The sequence below is a fragment of the Oncorhynchus clarkii genome, chromosome 9 (assembly GCF_045791955.1).
Source record: "Oncorhynchus clarkii lewisi isolate Uvic-CL-2024 chromosome 9, UVic_Ocla_1.0, whole genome shotgun sequence".
NCBI lineage: Eukaryota > Metazoa > Chordata > Actinopteri > Salmoniformes > Salmonidae > Oncorhynchus > Oncorhynchus clarkii.
This window is the reverse complement of record NC_092155.1, coordinates 22,354,173-22,376,151: the sequence shown is the minus strand read 5'-3', so window position 1 is coordinate 22,376,151 and position 21,979 is coordinate 22,354,173. Positions and strand designations below refer to the sequence as shown.

General features: G+C 41.1%; 1 protein-coding gene across 7 annotated transcripts in view; it reads right to left on the bottom strand.

Moving 5' to 3' along the window:
* LOC139416095 (multiple PDZ domain protein-like) overlaps positions 1 to 21,979 on the bottom strand; it is a 65,332-nt gene that overhangs the window by 38,280 nt on the left and 5,073 nt on the right. For 6 of the 7 annotated variants that reach the window (XM_071164371.1, XM_071164367.1, XM_071164369.1 and 3 more), the window contains exons 3-16: positions 19,696 to 19,862; positions 15,225 to 15,386; positions 14,706 to 14,845; positions 13,607 to 13,820; positions 11,316 to 11,444; positions 10,877 to 10,960; positions 10,569 to 10,673; positions 9,883 to 9,985; positions 9,481 to 9,569; positions 6,812 to 7,028; positions 3,736 to 3,816; positions 1,649 to 1,728; positions 1,162 to 1,308; positions 720 to 890 (exon numbers count right to left, since the gene is read on the bottom strand). In XM_071164371.1, the coding sequence (XP_071020472.1) occupies positions 720 to 890; positions 1,162 to 1,308; positions 1,649 to 1,728; positions 3,736 to 3,816; positions 6,812 to 7,028; positions 9,481 to 9,569; positions 9,883 to 9,985; positions 10,569 to 10,673; positions 10,877 to 10,960; positions 11,316 to 11,444; positions 13,607 to 13,820; positions 14,706 to 14,845; positions 15,225 to 15,386; positions 19,696 to 19,862 (1,889 nt within the window). Of the gene's footprint in view, positions 1 to 719; positions 891 to 1,161; positions 1,309 to 1,648; positions 1,729 to 3,735; positions 3,817 to 6,811; positions 7,029 to 9,480; positions 9,570 to 9,882; positions 9,986 to 10,568; positions 10,674 to 10,876; positions 10,961 to 11,315; positions 11,445 to 13,606; positions 13,821 to 14,705; positions 14,846 to 15,224; positions 15,387 to 19,695; positions 19,863 to 21,979 lie in introns of those variants that run through there. The other variant, XM_071164374.1, reaches the window with a different exon arrangement.

Below are 21,979 nucleotides of genomic sequence, written 5' to 3'. Positions count from 1 at the left end.
CAGGAAAGACTGCCATGTATGTTGTTATTGTTAGTTCTGTATGAGCAGTTAAGGGGAAAGCGTGCTGCTCTGCTTGGAGCCAGCTACAGCTTTGCTAGGTCTTTCTTTGCTGCACTTTACTATATTACTGGACAGTAATCAAGATGGGACAAGACCAGAGCCTGAATAACTAGTACAGTAAAGTAAAATGACTTGACCATGATAATTGACCATTCAATGTTATACCTAGCTTCCTCAACTTGCTCAATGGTCACACCCTTTATGCACAACTCCAGTTGAGGTTTAGGTCTTAGAGAAAGTTTTGAACCATATACAATGCTTTTAGTTTTAGATGTAATTAAGACCAATTTGCTATTAATGACCCATTCTGATACTGACCATAACTTCCTATTTAGAAGGTCAGTGAGCTCACTCCCTTTGGGTGCTGTCATGTAGAGTGTGGAATCATAAGCATACATATTAATTCCAGCTTCATGTAAGACCAGTGGCAAATTATTTGTAAAAATATAAAAGAGTGAAAGGCCCAAGGCAACTGCCCTGAGGGACATCACACTGTACATATCTGATGTTAGAAAAGCTTCCATTGAAGAACACTCTCTGGGTTCTACTGGATAAATAACTCTCCAACCATGCAATGGCAAATAATGTAAATCCATAGCAGGTGAGTTTTTTCACTAACAACTTATGATCAAGAACATCAAAGCAGAGTGGGGAAGTACCTTCATTATAGGTTCAGTAGCAAATTCATCCAACCCCAGTTGGCCAGAATCCCTGTCACTCTTCAGGAGAGGGGCGGGCCTACAGCAGGCCATGTAGACACAGACAGGCAGCTCCTTCAGAATGCTCACCACTTCCTTGTGGGTCTCACCAATCAGGGATATTCCATTAACCTGAGAGGGGTGGGCACACACCTCCAATGGTCAACACTTATCTTGAGTCACTCATGCCAGGATTCAATCCGATTAAAGGTTATAGGGCATTGCTGTTTTTAAAGGCAATGTTCCCACGCTCGCAGAGATCCTATTCACGGTAAACTCTACATATATCCAAGGAATTTAGGCACTTTCAAATTTGATATCAGTGGTTGAAGAATTTGTGCACTAAGTAAGTTCCAGGCTAACGGTTGTTCATCATGTTCTCACTATTGGCGGTGTCCCTTACTTCGAGCAGTTCGTCCCCACTGAAGATTTTCCCACAGCGTCCCACTGGCCCCTCCGGCAGGACGGAGCGGATGTAGTGGTGCCCGCTGTTAGCATCCAGACTGATTCCCAGACCACTGCTCTCACTGAACTTCTCCACTTGGGCAACCTGTCATGGGCACAACAGGTGGGCACAACTCAGTTGGCACAAAAATACTATGAAGCTTTTTCATAGTAAAAAAAAAATTATGCTTTTGCACATCTTATGAAATTGTCCTATAATGATCAGCATTCAATTTACCAAGTGTGGCAATATAGTCTTTTTTTTTAACTAACAATATTTTTTATTTACACATACACATACACATACAATAATGTTTTTATTCTGCAACCAGTGCTTTTCCATCTATACAATTGCAATATAATGTGTAAAACAGCAAAATGTACAACCATGAATCATTTAGTAGAGACAGGCTATGTTTGGGTGGATGTTACTTCTGTTAACTCACCACTACTTCCTTGCTGGGGCCGAGAGTCTCCTGCCACTTCTTCTTCAGCTCTAACTCCTCATCCTCTGTTAGCTTTGCTTCTTAAAAACATCAACATACCATACAATGAGTGTAAAAAACATTAGGAACACTAGCTCTTTCCAGTACAGACTGACCAGGTGAATCCAGGTGAAACCTTTGATCCCTTATTGATGTCACCTGTTAAATCCACTTCAATCAGTGTAGATGAAGGGAAGGAGAGCGGTTAAATTAGTATTTTTAAGCATTGATACAATTCAGATGTACCCTACCGTTCAAAGGTTTGGGGTCACTTAGAAATGTCCTTGTATTTGAAAGTGGGAGGCCCCGGTGCACAACTGAGCAAGAGGACAAGTACATTAGTGTGTCTAGTTTGAGAAACAGATGACTCCAAAGTCCTCAACTGGCAGCTTCATTAAATAGTACCTGCAAAACACCAGTCTCAATGTCAACTGTGAAGAGGCGACTCCGTGATGCTGGCCTTCTAGACAGAGTTGCAAAGAATAAGCCATATCTCAGACTGGTCAATAAAAATAAAAGATTAAGATGGGCAAAAGAACACAGACCCTGGACAGAGGAACTCCGCCTAGAAGGCCAGCATCCCGGAGTCGCCTCTTCAATGTTGACTTTGAGACTGGTGTTTTGCGGGTACTATTTAATGAAGCTGCCAGTTGAGAAATTGCGAGGCGTCTGTTTCTCAAACTAGACACTAATGTACTTGTCCACTTGCTCAGTTGTGCACCGGGGCCTCCCACTCCTCTTTCTATTCTGGTTAAAGCCAGTTTGCGCTGTACTGTGAAGGGAGTAGTACACAGCGTTGTACGAGATCTTCAATTTCTTGGAATTTTCTCGCATGAAATATTCTTCATTTCTCAGAACAATAGACTGACGAGTTTCAGAAGAAAGGTCTTTGTTTCTGGCCATTTTGAGCCTGTAATCGAACCCACAAATGCTGATGCTCCAAATACTCAACTAGTCTAAAGAAGGCCAGTTGTATTGCTTCTTTAATCAGACAACAGTTTTCAGCTGTGCTAACACATTTGCAAAAGGGTTTTCTAATGATCAATTAGCCTTTTAAAATGCTAAACTTGGATTAGCTAACACAACGTGCCGTACCAACACAGGAGTGATGGTTTCTGATAATGGGCCTACATCTATGTAGATATTCCATTCAAAATAAAGCAGCCATTTCCAGTTACAATAGTCAATTCCAACATTAACAATGTCTACACTGTATTTCTGATCAATTTGATGTTATTTTAATGGAGAAAAAAAGTGATTTTCTTTCAAAAACAAGGACAATTCTAAGTGACCCCAAACTTTTGTACAGTAGTGTATGTGTTCCTTTCAGAGGGTGAATGGGCAAGATAAAAGATTTCCAGCCAACTTGACATAACTGTGGGAAGCATTGGAGTCAAGGTGTCAAAAGCTTTCCCTGTGGAATTGATGCTATTCTGAGGGCAAAAGGGAGTGCAACTCAATATTAGGAAGGTGTTCCTAATGTTTTGTACACTCAGTGTAGACTTAAATAGAATGGCGTATAAAGTACATTCAACCAACTACTATGTCCCATCTGATTGATTCAGACTCAATGAGTCACAGCGGTAGGCTACAGTTGGACAACTCCAAACGCACTACTTGAAAGAGTTTAGGCCTTACTTTAAGAACCACTTCTATATATATATTATATATATATATATATATATATAATATATAATATATATATATATAAAATGGAGAAAACATACAGATCCTTATGTACATGCACATTATATTTGAAATGTGTGGTAACACTTCATTTGGATAGTCCATCTGTAGATGCTCAACAAACTATCAACAGGCGATCAAACCCGCGTCAACAACATTTTTGCTGAATTACAACAGGGGAAACATATATAGACATGCATTAATAGTTTGTTGAGCATCTACAGATGCATTGGTTCAATTCTTTTGAAATGCACAGTAGCCTAAAACCAGTCCTCACAACAATAGCATACTTTAAACAGATTCCAATCCATTAGCTATACTTAGAAAAGGACCCCAGATAACAGGGGAGTGGATTGACTTACCGTCTCTGGTCTTCTCAGTTAACTGATCCTTCACGTTGGTGACATCAGATTCCTCACTCAATGCCTGGTACTGTTTCTTACCTGCACCGGGGTACAAAATATATACACATCAATACACACATACACACTTGCAGAGCTCTTGGTTAAGTCATCTTGCTCCCAGCCCGAACATGGTGGTTATGATGGCATGGGTTGTGCATCGTGTCTTGTATGGTAAAGACACAAACACATCAGAGGTCTGCTTTAGTTAGTCCTGGTTCCAGCTCCGAACATGCTGGCTATGTCGTCACGGGTTGTGTTATTATGGGTAGTGTGTGTGAGTGTGCGCAAGTGCGTGTGTGTGAGCATGCACATGTGCGTTTGTACTTTTAGATTTATGTGTATTTTTGTGTTATTTCACTACACCCGCAATAACATCTGCTAAATATGTGTATGCGACCAATAAAATGTGACTTGATTTTGCCATGCATTTTCCTACGCGTATGTTTACTGGGGTTTGTATGAGGCTGGCCCAATTACAGGTTAAAGGAGTTCAGGGTTTCCTAAAGCAGGGCGGAGCGCGCAGCCTTCTAAATCTGGAGCTGTGGTTGTGGTGAGAAGATGCAAGTAGAGAGAAGCTTCACCATCCTTACGTAGATGGAGGCCATTAAAGTTAGGGCAATGTTGTGGTTATGTGTACTGTCCTCAAGTAGGCATAGCCCTGCAGCGTCACCAGGGATGTGATCACGGGCTGTATGTTTCAAGCTTCTCAGAATAGCAGTACTGATCTAAAATCAGTTCCTCTGTCCAGAGTCTGTGTTCTTTTGCCCATCTTAATCTTTTATTTTTATTGGCCAGTCTGAGATATGGCTTTTACTTTGCAACTCTGCCTAGAAGGCCAGCATTTCGGAGTCGCCTCTTCACAGTTGACATTGAGACTGGTGTTTTGCAGGTACTATTTAATGAAGCTGCCAGTTGAGGACTTGTGAGGTGTCTGTTTCTCAAACTAGACACTAATGTACTTGTCCTCTTGCTCAGTTGTACACCGGGGCCTCCCACTCCTTTCTATTCTGGTTAAAGCCCGTTTGCACTGTTCTGTGAAGGGAGTAGTACACAGCGTTGTGTTGTACGAGATCTTCAATTTCTTGGCAATTTCTTGCATGAAATAGCCTTCATTTATCAGAACAATAATAGACTGATGAGTTTCAGAAGAAAGGTCTTTGTTTCTGGCCATTTTGAGCCTGTAATCGAACTCACAAATGCTGATGCTCCAGATACTTAACTAGTCTAAAGAAGGGCAGTTTTATTGCTTCTATAATCAGAACAACAGTTTTCAGCTGTGATAACATAATTGCAAAAGGGTTTTCTAATGATCAGTTAGCCTTTTAAAGTGATAAACTTGGATTAGCTAGTACAACGTGCCATTGGAACACAGGAGTGATGGTTGCTGATAATGGGCCTCTGTACGCCTATGTAGATGATCCATAAAAAATCTGCTGTTTCCAGCTACAATAGTCATTTACAACATTAACAATGTCTACATTGTTTTTCTGATCAATTTTATGTTATTTTAAAAAACAAGGACATTTCTAGTGACCCAAAACTTTTGAACGGTAGTGTATATATGCACTGTGTTTTGCTTGAATATAGACTACTGTGATTGGAGGTACAGTGGGGCAAAAGTATTTAGTCAGCCACCAATTGTGCAAGTTCTCCCACTTAAAAAGATGAGAGAGGCCTGTAATTTTCATCATAGGTACACTTCAACTATGACAGACAAAATGAGAGAAAGAAAATCCAGAAAATCACATTGTAGGATTTTTAATGAATTTATTTGCAAATTATGGTGTAAAATAAGTATTTGGTCTCCTACAAACAAGCAAGATTTCTGGCTCTCACAGATCTGTAACTTCTTCTTTAAGAGGCTCCTCTGTCCTCCACTCGTTACCTGTATTAATGGCACCTGTTTGAACTTGTTATCAGTATAAAGACACCTGTCCACAACCTCAAACAGTCACACTCCAAACTCCACTATGGCCAAGACCAAAGAGCTGTCAAAGGACACCAGAAGCAAAATTGTAGACCTGCACCAGGCTGGGAAGACTGAATCTGCAATAGGTAAGCAGCTTGGTTTGAAGAAATCAACTGTGGGAGCAATTATTAGGAAATGGAAGACATACAAGACCACTGATAATCTCCCTCGATCTGGGGCTCCACGCAAGATCTCACCCCGTGGGGTCAAAATGATCACAAGAACGGTGAGCAAAAATCCCAGAACCACATGGGGGGACCTAGTGAATGACCTGTAGAGAGCTGGGACCAAAGTAACAAAGCCTACCATCAGCAAGGGCATTGTAGATTAAACGTGGCTGGGTCTTTCAGCATGACAATGATCCCAAACACACCGCCCGGGCAACGAAGGAGTGGCTTCGTAAGAAGCATTTCAAGGTCCTGGAGTGGCCTAGCCAGTCTCCAGATCTCAACCCCATAGAAAATCTTTGGAGGGAGTTGAAAGTCCGTGTTGCCCAGCAACAGCCCCAAAACATCACTGCTCTAGAGGAGATCTGCATGGAGGAATGGGCTAAAATACCAGCAACATTGTGTGAAACCCTTGTGAAGACTTACAGAAAACGTTTGACCTCTGTGAGCAATGACAAAGTATTTTGTATTTGTTATTGACCAAATAATTATTTTCCACCATAATTTGCAAATAAATTCATAAAAAATCCTACAATGTGATTTTCTGGATTTCTTTTTCTCATTTGGTCCGTCATAGTTGAAGTGTACCTATGATGAAAATTACAGGCCTCTCTCATATTTTTAAGTGGGAGAACTTGCACAATTGGTGGCTGACTAAATACTTTTTTGCCCCACTGTATAAATATTTATTATTTTTCCTTTATTTAACTAGGCAAGTCAGTTAAGAACAAATTCTTATTTTCAATGACTAGGAACAGTGGGCTAACTGCCTGTTCAGGGGCAGAACGACAGATTTTGTACCTTGTCAGCTCGGGGGTTTGAACTTGCAACCTTCCGGTTACTAGTCCAACGCTCTAACCACTAGGCTACCCAGCCGCCCCTAATGAACTACAGGTACCTTGAGTGGTGGCGTCCACAACATCCGTCCTCTCCAGTGTCGTGTCTCTGCCCCCTAGGGTTGGTGAGACTACGATCACACTGGGCATCACAGCGGGTGGGATATCCTCTGGACGGAAGCCTCGCCTGATCAGCTTCAGGTGAACTGTCTGGCTCGTGTGTCTCAGCACCTCCACGGCCTGCTGGTTGGTGTAGCCCTGGATGTTATTACCGTCCACCTGCAGGGGGCGATCATTCATGTCATGATTATGGATACATCATGGACTCGAATAGGGTGCTTAGAGTGCTCTTTGCATCTTTGTCATGTTGGCTTCTGTGACAGCATGGAAAGCGTCAATGAGATCTTTCTCCATACTTAAACAGCCTTTGTGGCACGTGAGTCGTCTATCCAAGTCTATGGGATACATTCTCAGGACAACATACAAATAGGAAAGCAAGCTCACAGGCACACCCATACCAGGCACACCCATACACACAGAAATAGTACCACCCAATAGACAAACCTACATCACAACAAGAAAATAAATCATGATGGAAGATTTGCTCATGCTTCAAATCCATTAATTTATTCAGGATGTAACACAGAAAGGGTTTTGCATTAATAGTAAATGCTCAATTTAGGGTCATGACTAGAGTTGTGACGGTCATGACATTATGTCAGCCGGTGATTGTCAAGAAAATAACTGCCGGTCTCACGGTAATTGACTGTTAATGAATATGATTTTTTTTGTTGCATTTCCTGTCTACAAGCCACTCATTCTTACCTTTGGAACATCTACATTTTAAACAAGTATAATAAATCAATGTAATATAGCCTATACCATCCCAATAAATCCATAATGTACTTTAGACAGGTCTAAATATAAGACATTAGATATAAAGAAAATGTAGTCTATTTCAGAAGAACAGAATAGTATACTCAGAGTTGTCCTTATGTTAGGACCTGATACAATTGAACATAGCTGAATAAAATAAAATGTTTTCTCCAAAAGATTTGAGGGAGTGTGCACATGTGGCTATTCTGTGTTGAGAAGTTAACAAAGAAACAGGTCTTGCTATATGCTTCATTTATAGTTATTTATGCTTTAGTTGTGATCAAAACATATAGCCCAACGTTTGTATTTTTTACACATTCTAAGGCTGCATTATGCGACTAATGATGATTTGAAAAAAGTTGCATGTAAAAGCATGAACTCTGCTTGGTTTCTTGCGCAGGCAGCACACATTTCATCAGTCTCTCATTCACAATTTGACAAGCAATTTCCGGGCGGCATCCCCTTTGTAATGCCCCCTAAAAAAAATCCAGTGGCCGTTGTGCCCCTGGGTTGAATATAATAATTACCTTTTCCCGCATACGTGCTCCGAAGCACCTCTAACTCACATGGCTGTCTAGGATAGCTAAATTCTTAATAGCCAATGCAGTCACGTGATCGGGTCTTTCACACAGGCTACAACTGAAGACCGACCAAATCCAGGATGCAACTACCTCACGAAGCTGGTTGAGAGAATGCCAAGAGTGTGCAAAGTTGTCATCAAGGCAAAGGGTGGCTACCTTGAAGAATTTTAAATATAAAATATACATTGATTTGTTTTACACTTTTTTGGTTACTACATGATTCCATATGTGTTATTTCATAGTGTTGATGTCTTCACTATTATTCTACAATGTAGAAATTTTTTCAAATAAAGAAAAACCCTGGAATGAGTAGGTGTGCCCAATCTTTTGACTGGTACTGTATGTGTGAAATTTGTTTTGATTTAGAATGGACCGTTTTCATGCACCTGTCTCGAAAATAGCGAATGGAGGACGCTTTTCCCGTGGTTCATTTTCAATGCCAGCCACGTAGGCTATATTCCTGTTGTAAAGAGAAGCAATGTGCTTAATATTAGAAAAGTTGAGAAATAAATACAGTAGGCCCAGCCTATAGAAAGCTGATAATACTATTCATTAAAATAATACTATTTTTAATAGAGGCCATCACTCTGTTCTCTCACTCAATTGCATAGCCTATAGAAATGTTGCGCAACATGAGCTAATGGGCTCTCATTAAGTATTTGATTCGATTTTTGATTACATTTGCATTGATGTCAGAGTGATTAGAGGGACAATAGAGAGTTGAGTAACAGGCAGTTAGCAAGTTTGGTAGACTACTAATGACCATCAGCAGCATCAGAGCTTGGAGAAGCCTAATTACCGTGACTAAATGGTCACATGGAATTTGACTGCCGCCATGACCGCCGGTGTGGCGGTAATACGGTCACCGTAACGGCCTTGGAACAGTGTGTATAAATCTCAGCTGAAGATAAATTATTCAAATATGGGAGATTATTATCTCCCCACATTATCTATAGATAAAGCTCCATATTATTCAAAATGAGAGACAAATATCCTTGCATACTTTATTTTATACTTTGGCATGGAATTTAAATTGACATAACAGCCGATAAAAAAATCTGAAGGGTGTGGCTTGGGGTGGTCTAGCGCTTAGGGCCACTAGTGTTGGCATAGGTTCAAATCTGGCCGACTTCACAATCTCTATCCATCTCTCCCCACTGTCATCCTCCATCACTCTCTGTTCACGTCAGAGAGTGAAAATATATTTTTTACATTTACAATAACCAAACAAAAAAAAACAAATAAAAAAGTTGAGGATGGTCTAAGACACTTACGGCTATGATCTGGTCCCCAACATGGATCCGGCCGTCTTGCTCTACCGCACTGTCTTTAGTTATACTTTTCACGAAAATACCAGAGGGCTCTGAAAATGGCAAAATAGACACAATGACCATGTGTGGATAACGTTCTTAAAACAAGCAGTATCCTTTATACAGTACAAGAGACACCCTTTAACTGTATCTGCAGTTTGAGTGTTCTAGAGAAGTCAGAAACACTCACAATTTCCCTAGAAGAGGCAGTGTCACTACATAGCTCTTTGCTCCAGACATTCTATGGGACTCTTTAAAGTAAATTCCTTCCCAAGTGGTTTCATTCCATCCAAAGCAGAGTGAATAAGTTAGAAAATAAATAAAACCAAACTATTTCCAGTAGTAAACAATGCTGCCAAGTCTTACCAGAATTTTTGTCCCCCACATAGCCGGCGATGGTGATTCCCAGACCCTGGGCGTTCTTGGTCAGCCCAACGTCGAACGCTTCGGCCTCCTCTTCCTCGTTTCCCTGTGAAGAGACAGAGGAAGAGTGAGTCAGCTTCTACATTCTACAAAATGGCAGACAGAGAGCACAGTGGATGGGGCGAGTCGCGGGTGCCGAATTCCCCCAATTCCACGTGCTGTTACCAATTTACAAAGAAGCATTCCTCACCTATGCATCAACTCTGTCAGCCAGATGAGTTATGTTATTTATTTGATGAATGTCAACTAAAAATTAATCAAGCAATGGGGTACTGAGACTGTGTACAGAGAAGAATATACAATCTAGTTTGGGAGTGTGAGTCATGGAATGTTGATAAGGTTCATGGTTAATACTGCTTGATAATGGACAGCGAATTCCAGTTGTTAGCCTTTTGGAACATTGTGACCTCTGAGGCTGAGTCACAGATGATGTTACGTGTCACAAATTATTGTCATTGGATACCCATCTCTGAGGGGAAGAGAGCTGGAACAAAAGAGAGACAGAACCACGTGCCCTTTATCCTAGTCATTAGTAAATATAACATTTTAAGGAAACAAACCTAATAAAACCACCTCATCTTCCCCCTTCCCCCCCCTACCCATCCACCCACACGATTGTCTTGTCGTACCTGTTGCTCTGTGACCGTGGGCAACACCATTGGGACGATGGCGGTTTCCTCTGGAGGGCCTCTGGTGATGACCAACTTCACTCGGTTACCACACTGCCTCAGGACCTGGACCAATCACAATACAACTGAGACCAGCATTACACACTAAATACTGTACTTGTCACTTAGGGCTATACTGTATAGAACCATAGAAAAAGCAGGACAATGGGGATAAAATTGAGAAGTTTTTGTCAAGTCTCAATGTTGTATGTCTAAAAGTCTCAGACAAGTCTCATTATCAGTAGTCAATTCAATACAAAACTCAGTACCTGAGCCACCTGCTCACTTCCCATGCCATATAGGTCAGTGTCCCCAATCTTGAGGATGTGGTCCCCACTGCGCAGATGCCCATCCTAAGTACAAGGTAGGAAAGTTGGTTATTACTAGTAGGTATGGCTTACAAAAACCAAGCTTCCCCACTGGGCACAGATGCCAGTTCAACATTTATTTTTAATAAAAATTTGGTTGAGATGTCAACTAACGTGAATTCAACCAAACATGTCACCCTGACATTGGATTTATGTTGAGGACTTTTTGCAAATCCAATCAGTTTTCCACGTTAATTCAACATCATCACATGGATTTGTTGTTGTTGTTGTTGAAATAACGTGTAAAAAAACATTGATTCAAACCATTTTTGCCCAGTTGGTTCCTGCTTGCAAATCCTCTAAATACCAATGTGTGGTGCATCCATGACATTGAAGTCACCTGATCAGCGATGCCTCCAGGCAGGATGGTTTTGACAATGACACCGGTGGTCTTTCCTCCCACAATGCCAAAGCCCAGGCCCGTCCCGTCGTTGACCAGCTCCATGGTCTCCACATGATTCCAGTGGGCCTAAGGAGGGACACAGAGAGCACAGCGTCAGATACGCATCTCAAAACATTCACTACAGGACGGTTACTATATATAGGGTGTAACCCTCAGGGTAAAAGAGAGGTATGCCGTCCAAGGAGAACAACTAGGACTAATGAAGAGGAAATGAAGAAACATCATTCCAGGAACCACCTGGGAGGATGTCAAGAAAACTACACAGAACTATAGAGATACATCGTTGAGGCTCTTTGTGCCACAAGGAGCGAGAAGGAATATGTTAAGTGCTCAAAGAAGGAATTTGAATATTGCTGCGTGTGTGCCCCAGTGAACTAACGTTATACAACCGCCTGTGTATAAGGGGTGCTTTTGTGTCTGTGTTCCTCATCACGCTAGAGAGGTCAGGCATTATGCTAGCTCCCCCAGGAATGTGAGACACTATAGTCTGTGTGTGTGTGTGTGTGTGTGTGTGTGTGTGTGTATACAGAATGTGAGTGTGCATGTGTGTGCTAATGTGTTTATATACAGTGCCTTGCGAAAGTATTCGGCCCCCTTGAACTTTGCGACCTTTTGCCACATTTCAGGCTTCAAACATAAAGATATAAAACTGTATTTTTTTGTGAAGAATCAACAACAAGTGGGACACAATCATGAAGTGGAACGACATTTATTGGATACTTCAAACTTTTTTAACAAATCAAAAACTGAAAAATTGGGCGTGCAAAATTATTCAGCCCCTTTACTTTCAGTGCAGCAAACTCTCTCCAGAAGTTCAGTGAGGATCTCTGAATGATCCAATGTTGACCTAAATGACTAATGATGATAAATACAATCCACCTGTGTGTAATCAAGTCTCCGTATAAATGCACCTGCACTGTGATAGTCTCAGAGGTCCGTTAAAAGCGCAGAGAGCATCATGAAGAACAAGGAACACACCAGGCAGGTCCGAGATACTGTTGTGAAGAAGTTTAAAGCCGGATTTGGATACAAAAAGATTTCCCAAGCTTTAAACATCCCAAGGAGCACTGTGCAAGCGATAATATTGAAATGGAAGGAGTATCAGACCACTGCAAATCTACCAAGATCTGGCCGTCCCTCTAAACTTTCAGCTCATACAAGGAGAAGACTGATCAGAGATGCAGCCAAGAGGCCCATGATCACTCTGGATGAACAGCAGAGATCTACAGCTGAGGTGGGAGACTCTGTCCATAGGACAACAATCAGTCGTATATTGCACAAATCTGGCCTTTATGGAAGAGTGGCAAGAAGAAAGCCATTTCTTAAAGATATCCATAAAAAGTGTTGTTTAAAGTTTGCCACAAGCCACCTGGGAGACACACCAAACATGTGGAAGAAGGTGCTCTGGTCAGATGAAACCAAAATTGAACTTTTTGGCAACAATGCAAAACGTTATGTTTGGCGTAAAAGCAACACAGCTGAACACACCATCCCCACTGTCAAACATGGTGGTGGCAGCATCATGGTTTGGGCCTGCTTTTCTTCAGCAGGGACAGGGAAGATGGTTAAAATTGATGGGAAGATGGATGGAGCCAAATACAGGACCATTCTGGAAGAAAACCTGATGGAGTCTGAAAAAGACCTGAGACTGGGACGGAGATCTTCCAACAAGACAATGATCCAAAACATAAAGCAAAATCTACAATGGAATGGTTCAAAAATAAACATATCCAGGTGTTAGAATGGCCAAGTCAAAGTCCAGACCTGAATCCAATCGAGAATATGTGGAAAGAACTGAAAACTGCTGTTCACAAATGCTCTCCATCCAACCTCACTGAGCTCGAGCTGTTTTGCAAGGAGGAATGGGAAAAAATGTCAGTCTCTCGATGTGCAAAACTGATAGAGACATACCCCAAGCGACTTACAGCTGTATTCGCAGCAAAAGGTGGCGCTACAAAGTATTAATTTAAGGGGGCTGAATAATTTTGCACGCCCAATTTTTCAGTTTTTGATTTGTTAAAAAAGTTTGAAATATCCAATAAATGTCGTTCCACTTCATGATTGTGTCCCACTTGTTGTTGATTCTTCACAAAAAAATACAGTTTTATATCTTTATGTTTGAAGCCTGAAATGTGGCAAAAGGTCGCAAAGTTCAAGGGGGCCGAATACTTTCGCAAGGCACTGTACGTGTATGCTTCCACAAGCTTCTGTGTGTGCACTCCCCTCACCGCGCTGGAGTGGGCAGACAGGGTGCTGGCAGCGGAGGGGGTACGGGACACCACGGGGCTGGCCAGCTGAGGAATGGGTCCTCTGGCTATAGTGAGCTGCACGCACTCAGATGCTCTCTGCAGGATGCCTATGGCCTGCTGGTGGGTCACTGTCTGGTCCAGGGGTTGACCGTTGATGGCCAAGATCTGGTCTGACTCCTTCAGCTTCCCATCGCTGTGGGAACAGGAGGATTCTCATGATAAAAAATATTCCCACAAGACATCAACTAAAGGGATAGTTCACCAAAATTACAGTATGGCATCCTGGTTGCTAAAATTCTAATAGTTCACTTAATTTCAGTTTATGTGACAAAACAAGCAAGTATAGTGTAGAGAATTATTGTAGCATCTAAACTGCTGTGAAATATATTTTCCATAATCACAAATATTGAAGCATAGATATAGCAGAGATAGAACAGATCTACTGCTTCTTAAACTTTCTTTCAATGAGAATGAGAGATCTATAACACACATTTCTAAGTGAATTTGGTCAGGTCGCCCAAAAAGTTACATATTGCAGCTGTAAGTGGTAACGTTTTAGTCGTTTTGTCCAATATGTAATTTTGGGTGAACTATCCCTTTAAAGACTTATATTGTTAAGTTTTCATTGATGACTCGAGGTCAAACATAGTTCATTAGGATGCGGCTTCAGTGCAACTAAATTCATTATTGAATAGTTGATTATCTATGGGCTGTAAGGCTTAGAACTGAGGATAATCTCACTGTTGAAAAGATGCAGGTCGAAAAAGACAGTAGTCACCAACTATGGTCTTGGGGAGATGCAGGGTGGGCAGGCTTTTGTTCCAGACCAGTACTAACACATCAGATAATCAACTGTTGATTCAGCTGGAATGTGCAAAAACTGGGTTTCTGGTTTTAATGACTTCATTACAACCAGATTTGCCCAGCACAGGGTGGGCATGCATTTTGTTCCAGCCCATCACTAACACATTAGATAATCAACGGTTGACCCAGTAGGCAAAACTGGCTTTCTGGTTATAATGATGTCATTTCAACCAGATTTATCTGCTGGGGATGACCCTTGTTAACTTTCCCATACCAGTGGGCCACGCTCCCGGGCTGGATCTCCTGGACGAAGATGCCCAGCTCCCCGCGGTTCTCGCTCCTCAGGCCAACCACGCTGAAGCCCAGACCCCCAGACAGTGGCTTCACCAGCTCCATGCGCGTCACGTAGCGCCCCTAGAGACACACACACACACAAATGTACCCATACACATCACACACTCTCCACGTTAGCCCTCCTTCTTACCCCCCCCCCTCAAGAGTGTACACTGAACACAGTGTAGTGTAGTGCGCACTTGTCTTTGAATATTTAGCTAGATTGACCGGGAGTGTAACCAGACTTGCTTGTGATTATCAAGATACATTTCTGGAGATTTTTTTACAGTCTAGGGATGTAGAGAAATAGTACCACCAACAACATATGAAACAAAAACAATCAACTATATAATTAAATATGTACCTCTTAATATATGTGAATCTATAAGAAAGTTACTTGTTGTGATGAAATAACTCAAAATGTATGAAATGCTTGCGTTTTATCCAAACATGTCTTTACCTGAGCCATGGAGCGAATGATGTGCTCAAAATCCTCAGGCGATTGCTTCCCATTGACATGTGTACTAGTGGAGGCTTCTGGGTAGACAAGATGGCCACCATTGGCCTGGGCTGATGTGTAGCATTCACTCAGGTCATCGCTAAGTGTTGATGTGACACCACCCTGAAACCATCAATGGAAATACAGTCAAGTGTTGCATTCAAGAATTCTAGGTTTTGCAACATATTGATATATTGTGTACTGTGTAAACTCAGTATTGTTTATAAGAAAGAGCAGCTGCTAAAAGCTGTTGGCTGTTATAGTTTGAAGTGCTGTTTACTGAATTTGTTGCAGTTGTTCGATTGAAGTTAGAGAGACATGATCACAAACACAATAACCAATTATTTGAAATCAAATGTATTCAATGTTGTGATGTTAGGAATTATACATCTAGCAAGAAACAGACTTAATCCACAAAATTACAGCTTTATTTTTGAATATATCAACACAAACCATGTTTACTTGTCACATTGTTACGCACATGCATTGAGTGAGTATCACTAATATCCCAAATAAGGCCACACAAGCCGATCCAATCAAGTTCTAACCAAAAACCTGCCATCACTGCTGTTAAAATAAACAAAGGCTAATTTTGTGAATTCCCTAAATCAAACTAAGTCTAGGAGCGGGGGAGGCAGGCCAGCTCGTTACCCAACCGTGATTAGCTGGATCTATAGCAGTCTAATCCTTCAGAGATAATAGCCTTTCAGCTGATCCAACAATGACTCTGCCACCAATGTAATATTTCCATCATAGCCATCTGGATGCCTTGATATGCTAGTCAATAACTGGGCTGCAACCACTGTGGTTTTGTGACTAATGGATTACATGAATTAGACAATGTGTAAAACTATGTTTTTGAATCTCATTTGCTTATTGGCTCTAATGTTTGTTTATGATTCGTTTGAATGTGATCCAAAAGGACTAGCGCATTGCTTCATGAGCACTTTGTTTGAAATATAGCATCCTCGGCTTCGGTTGCCCTTTTGAAATTGTGCTTGTGTGCTTAGCATATTGAAGAAGCATTTTTGACACTAGCTGACATATCATCCAGCCAGTAGCCTTTGGTGAGGTTTTAGCCTTTGTAAAGAGAAAAACCCTGCAGGCTCGGCTAACTTAGCGTAGCGCTCAAGTTGCTGTCCCATACACAAGCTTTGTTAGCCAGCCGGGCTAAGAGGATTAAAGTTCCAGTTTGGTTCTTGCACATTTAAGAAATTGTTTCTGCCCCACTTCACACGGCGGCAGCCTCTCTCTTCTGCGAGCAGGCCCCGTCGCCATAGCGACACCGACAGTGCTAGGCGCTACTGGCAGGAGTAGACAGACAGACTATGTGTGGGTCTAGGCATTGACCGACAACAAAAACACCAACTACAGCTTTCCAACAAATTGGTTTCGCCTAAGGAAGCCAGAAAGTCTATTTGTATTGCAAAATCTCAGCTTAATCTCTGTTCCTCTAAATTGAATTTACATTATTTAATGTCTTCTTTGATTCACTTTATCTATAAACATAGACTCCATTACTCATGTATTTTAGCTTGAAAACATTAGGTTGGAAGAGCAATAGTTTAGCATGCCACACACACAGTTAGCCATGCTATACGGTGTGGACTGGATTGCTACATTGTGCTAAGGAATGTGACACTGCTGAAATAAGCTATAAAGCACTGGCGCACAAAAAAATGCCTGCAAGGATTTTATAATCTGAATTCCTTCAGGGTTGAAAAAAAAAAAAAGATGTAGCAGCCCCCCCTGCCTCCCACTGCATAGCTCACATATTTTCTGTCTCAAGCACTCACCCTGGCCCCTTCCCACAGTGACCTAACCAGAGCTCTTTCTTGGGCAAAAACAAATCTACATTTCTCATGGGCCCTGGATAAGCCGAGGAGGCCTTTTGGCTTTTCCTGGTATTGTCTGCTTATGGAACCTTATTAAAAGTGCCCAGATGAGCTCGGACTGCAATATGAGCACAGTAAGACATGATTGGAGAAGAAGAAAACAAGCTAAATCTGTCTGGAGCCCTAATAATTCAATTGGATTCAATGCAGACCAAATGAAGATTGAAATAGGTAGCAGTCATTTCTTTCATTCTAACTACCAGACATAATAATACTGCCGTAGTAAAGACCATGCATGGTCAATCCTGAGTCTGAAGCTATGCCATTAACACATTTATCTACAATGTGGACAAAAACTTAAAGACAAGTTAGGGAGTTGGAACCAGAGATGGGTTGAGGTTAAGTCTATGTTTACTTTATTGGGTCATGTTTATGACCCCCTGTAAGGGTTAGAGTGATGCCTATCCTAACCCTCATTCTGAAAGGGATAGTTTACTCAAAGTACAAAAACAACCAAAGCATGGATTGCTGTCATACCTTGTCCATAGACTGCTCAGAGGTTAATGCCAGACTCAGTAAGTGCCAGTTTTGTCCTTTTGTTTAAATGTTATATTTTGTTTTGTCGGGTCAACAAACCAAAACGAGGCAAGATGTCATAACATGCTCTAGATTCTAGGCTCTCTGAGAGTTCATAAGCAGCTGCAGGGCCCTATGATCCATATCAAGCAGTAGGCCTATTTTAGTTACAAAAATTATGTAGGCTGCTGTATAATAAAATAACAATTTACAAGTCAGCTATGAACGTAACAGCAGTAAAATTAAATTCTAATTTACATAGCTAGACAATATACTGCGGTGCAAGAACAGTGCCGTTATCTGCTTGATCGCATTCTTGCAGTGCAAAAACATTCCTGGAAAAGTCGACCCTTAGCAACTAGCTAGCCTATGTTGAATTGTAAAATACATTTGCCATCAAAAGGTTGCAATAGTAAACAAAACATCCAAGAGGAAAACAATTAGCCAGCTAACAACTCCAGCAAAGTTTGCAAGTGGAAAGTTTTTTTTTTTAGTAAGCAACTCCAGTGCAAATTTGGCCTTGTGTTTTAGCTTATTGTCCTGCTGAAAGGTGAATTCATCTCCCAGCGTTTGATGGAAAGCAGGCTGAACCGAAAAAGTAAATTGCTGTGCCTGATTTTTTGCTACACTTTTCACTCTATCAATTAGATTAGTATTGTGGGATAACTACAATGTAGTTGATCCATCCTCAGTTTTCTCCTATTACAGCCATTACACTCTGTAGCTATTTTAAAGTCACCATTGGCCTCATGGTGAAATCTCTGAGCAGTTTCCTTCCTCTCCGGCAGAGTTAGGAACGACGCCTGTATCTTTGCAGTGACTGGGTGTATTGATACACCATCCAAAGTGTAATTAACAACTTCACCAAGCTCAAAAGGGATATATATTCAATGTCTGCTTTTATTTTACCCATCTACCAATAGGTGCCCTTCTTTGTGAGGCATTGGAAAACCTCCCTGGACTTTGTGGTTGAATCTGTTCTTGAAATTCACTACTCAACTGAGGGACATTACAGATAATTGTATGTGTGGGGTACAGAGATGAGGTAGTCATTCAAAAAGTATGTTAAACACAATTAATGCACACAGAGTGAGTCCATGCAACTTATTATGTGAATTGTTAAGCACATGTTTACTCCTGAACATATTTAGGCTTCAACTGTGACATTATGGGGTATTGTGTGTAGGCCAGCGACAAAAAAATCTCAAATTAAACTATACTGAACAAAAACAAACGCAATAAGCAATAGTTTTAATGATATTACTGAGTTACAGTTATTTTAAGGAAATCAGTCAATTGAAATATATATATTAGCACCTAATCTATGGATTTCACATGGATGGGCCTGGGATGTCATAGGCCCACCCACTGGGGAGCCAGGCCAAACAAAATTTGTTTTACCCCACAAAAGGGCTATATTACAAACAGAAATACTCCTCAGTTTCATCAGCTGTCCGAGTGACTGCTCTCAGACGATCCCGCAGGTGAAGAATTTGGATGTGGAGATCCTGGGCTGGCGTGGTTACATGTGGTCTGCGGTTGGACATACTGCCAAATTCACTAAGGCGGTTTATGGTAGAGAAATTAACATTAAATTCTCTGGCAACAGGTCTGGTGGACATTCCTGCAGTCAGTATGCCAATTGCACGCTCCCTCAAAACTTGAGACATCTGTGGCATTGCATTGTGTGACAAAACTGCACATTATAGAGCAGCCTTTTATTGTCCCCAGGACAAGGTGCACCTGTGTAATGATCATGCTATTTTATCAGCATCTTGACATGCCACACCTGTCAGGTGGATGGATTATCTTGGCAAAGGATAAATACTAACAGGGATGAAAACACATGTGTGCACAAAATGTAAGAGAAATAGGCTTTTTGAGCCTATGGAAAATGTTATTTCAGTTCATGAAATATGGGACCAACATGTTGCATTCATATTTTTGTTCAGTGTATTTTACATTCAGGCTGTAATGCAACAAAATGTGGAAAAACCCAAGAAAAACCTGATCTTAACCACCTGGTCTTTGAGGAGCTGGACAGACTTCTGCAGGGCAAGAATCTGGTGGAACAGGGGGCTCTGGAGAACTGACTTGAGCAGGCTGAGCTTCTCCTCGGTGGGGACCTCCCCCCGGTCCTTCAGCTTGGCCTGGAGACGCTCCACTGCCTGCAAGGCACGCTGGGTATCTGCAAAAGTGTTGCATAGTCCAGTGACCGCATGGGGAGGCAGCCGCGTGGAGAAGAGTGGAAGAGAGGGATAGCTATCAGTATGAACATGCAGGGTGATCAACGCAGGTGTTTTGAAATTGTTTAGAAGTTGAGTACAGCTAGATAGGAGGCTGACATGCCCCCTTTGACATCTCTAAAACATCCTGTAATTAAACATCCAAGTTTTCCTATTTTGTTGGCAGTGTTTATTTAGGATGGATTGCTGAGATATCAAAACGTATTTATTTCAGGGATTCAATCTTGCAACCTTACAGTTAACTAGTCCAACGCTCTAACCACCTGCCTCTCATTGCACTCCACGAGGAGCCTGCCTGTTACGCGAATGCAGTAAGGAGCCAAGGTAAGTTGCTAGCTAGCATTAAACTTATCTTATAAAAAACAATCAATCATAATCACTAGTTAACTACACATGGGTGATGATATTACTAGTTTATCTAGCGTGTCCTGCGTTGCATTTGCGAAAAAAGCACAATCGTTGCACGACTGTACCTAACCATAAACACCCATGCCTTTCTTAAAATCAATACACAGAAGTATATATTTTAAAACCTGCATATTTAGCTAAAAGAAATACAGGCAATATTAACCAGGTGAAATTGTGTCACTTCTCTTGCGTTCATTGCACGCAGAGTCAGGGTATATGCAACAGTTTGGGCAGCCTGGCTCGTTGCGAACTAATTAGCTAGAATTTTACGTATTTATGACATAACATTGAAGGTTGTACAATGTAACAGGAATATTTAGACTTAGGGATGCCACCCGTTTAGATAAAATACCGAACGGTTCAGTATTTCACTGAAATAATAAACGTTTTGTTTTCGAAATGATAATTTCCGGATTCGACCATATTAATGACCTAAGGCTCGTATTTCTGTGTGTTATTATGTTATAATTAAGTCTATGATTTGATAGAGCAGTCTGACTGAGCGATGGTAGGCACCAGCAGGCTCGTAAGCATTCATTCAAACAGAACTTTTGTGCGTTTTGCCAGCAGCTCGTTGCTGTGCTTCAAGCATTGAGCTGTTTATGACTTCAAGCCTATCAACTCCCGAGATTAGGCTGGTGTAACCGATGTGAAATGGCTAGCTAGTTATTGGGGTGCGCGCTAATAGCGTTTCAAACGTCACTCGCTCTGAGACTTGGAGTAGTTGTTCCCCTTGCTCTGCAAGTGCCACGGCTTTTGTGGAGCGATGGGTAACGATGTTTCGAGGGTGGCTGTTGTCGATGTGTTCCTGGTTCGAGCCCAGGTAGGGGCGAGGAGAGGGACGGAAGCTATACTGTTACACTGGCAGTGCCTATAAGAACATCCAATAGTCAAAGGTATATGAAATACAAAATGGTATAGAGAGAAATAGTCCTATAAATACTATATTAACTACAGCCTAAAACCTCTTACCTTGGAATATTGGAGTCTCATGTTCTGAGCAAGGAACTTAAATGTTAGATTTTTTACATGGCACACACTGCACTTTTACTTTCTTCTGCAACACTTTGTTTTTGCATTATTTAAACCAAATTGAAAATTTTTCATTATTTATTTATATATATATATATATATATATATATATATATATAGTTAGAATAGTTAGAATAAGTGTTCATTCAGTATTGTTGTAATTGTCATTATTACAAATAAAATTATTATTATTATTTATTTATTATTATTATTATTATTTTTTTTTTAAATCGGCCGATTAGTCGGTATCTACTTTTTTGGTCCTCCAATAATCGGTATCGGCGTTGAAAAATCATAATCGGTCTACCTCTAGTTTCTATGTGTTTTGATGCCATTCCATTTGCCTCATTCCAGCCATTATTATGAGCCACCTCCCCTCAGCAGCCTCCACTGCTTACCAAATATGCAATAAACAATAATAATAAAAATTTGTAACACAATTTAATAAAATACACATTTATTTTTCGCCTGTTGTTCCGAGAGCCAATGCTTCAGTACCAGTACCAGCTCAATGTGAAGGGGTACAAGGTATTTGAGGTAGAAAAGTACATGAAGGCAGGGTAAAGTGACTAAGCATCAGGATAGACAATAATACGAATAAATAGAGAACAGAGTTTGA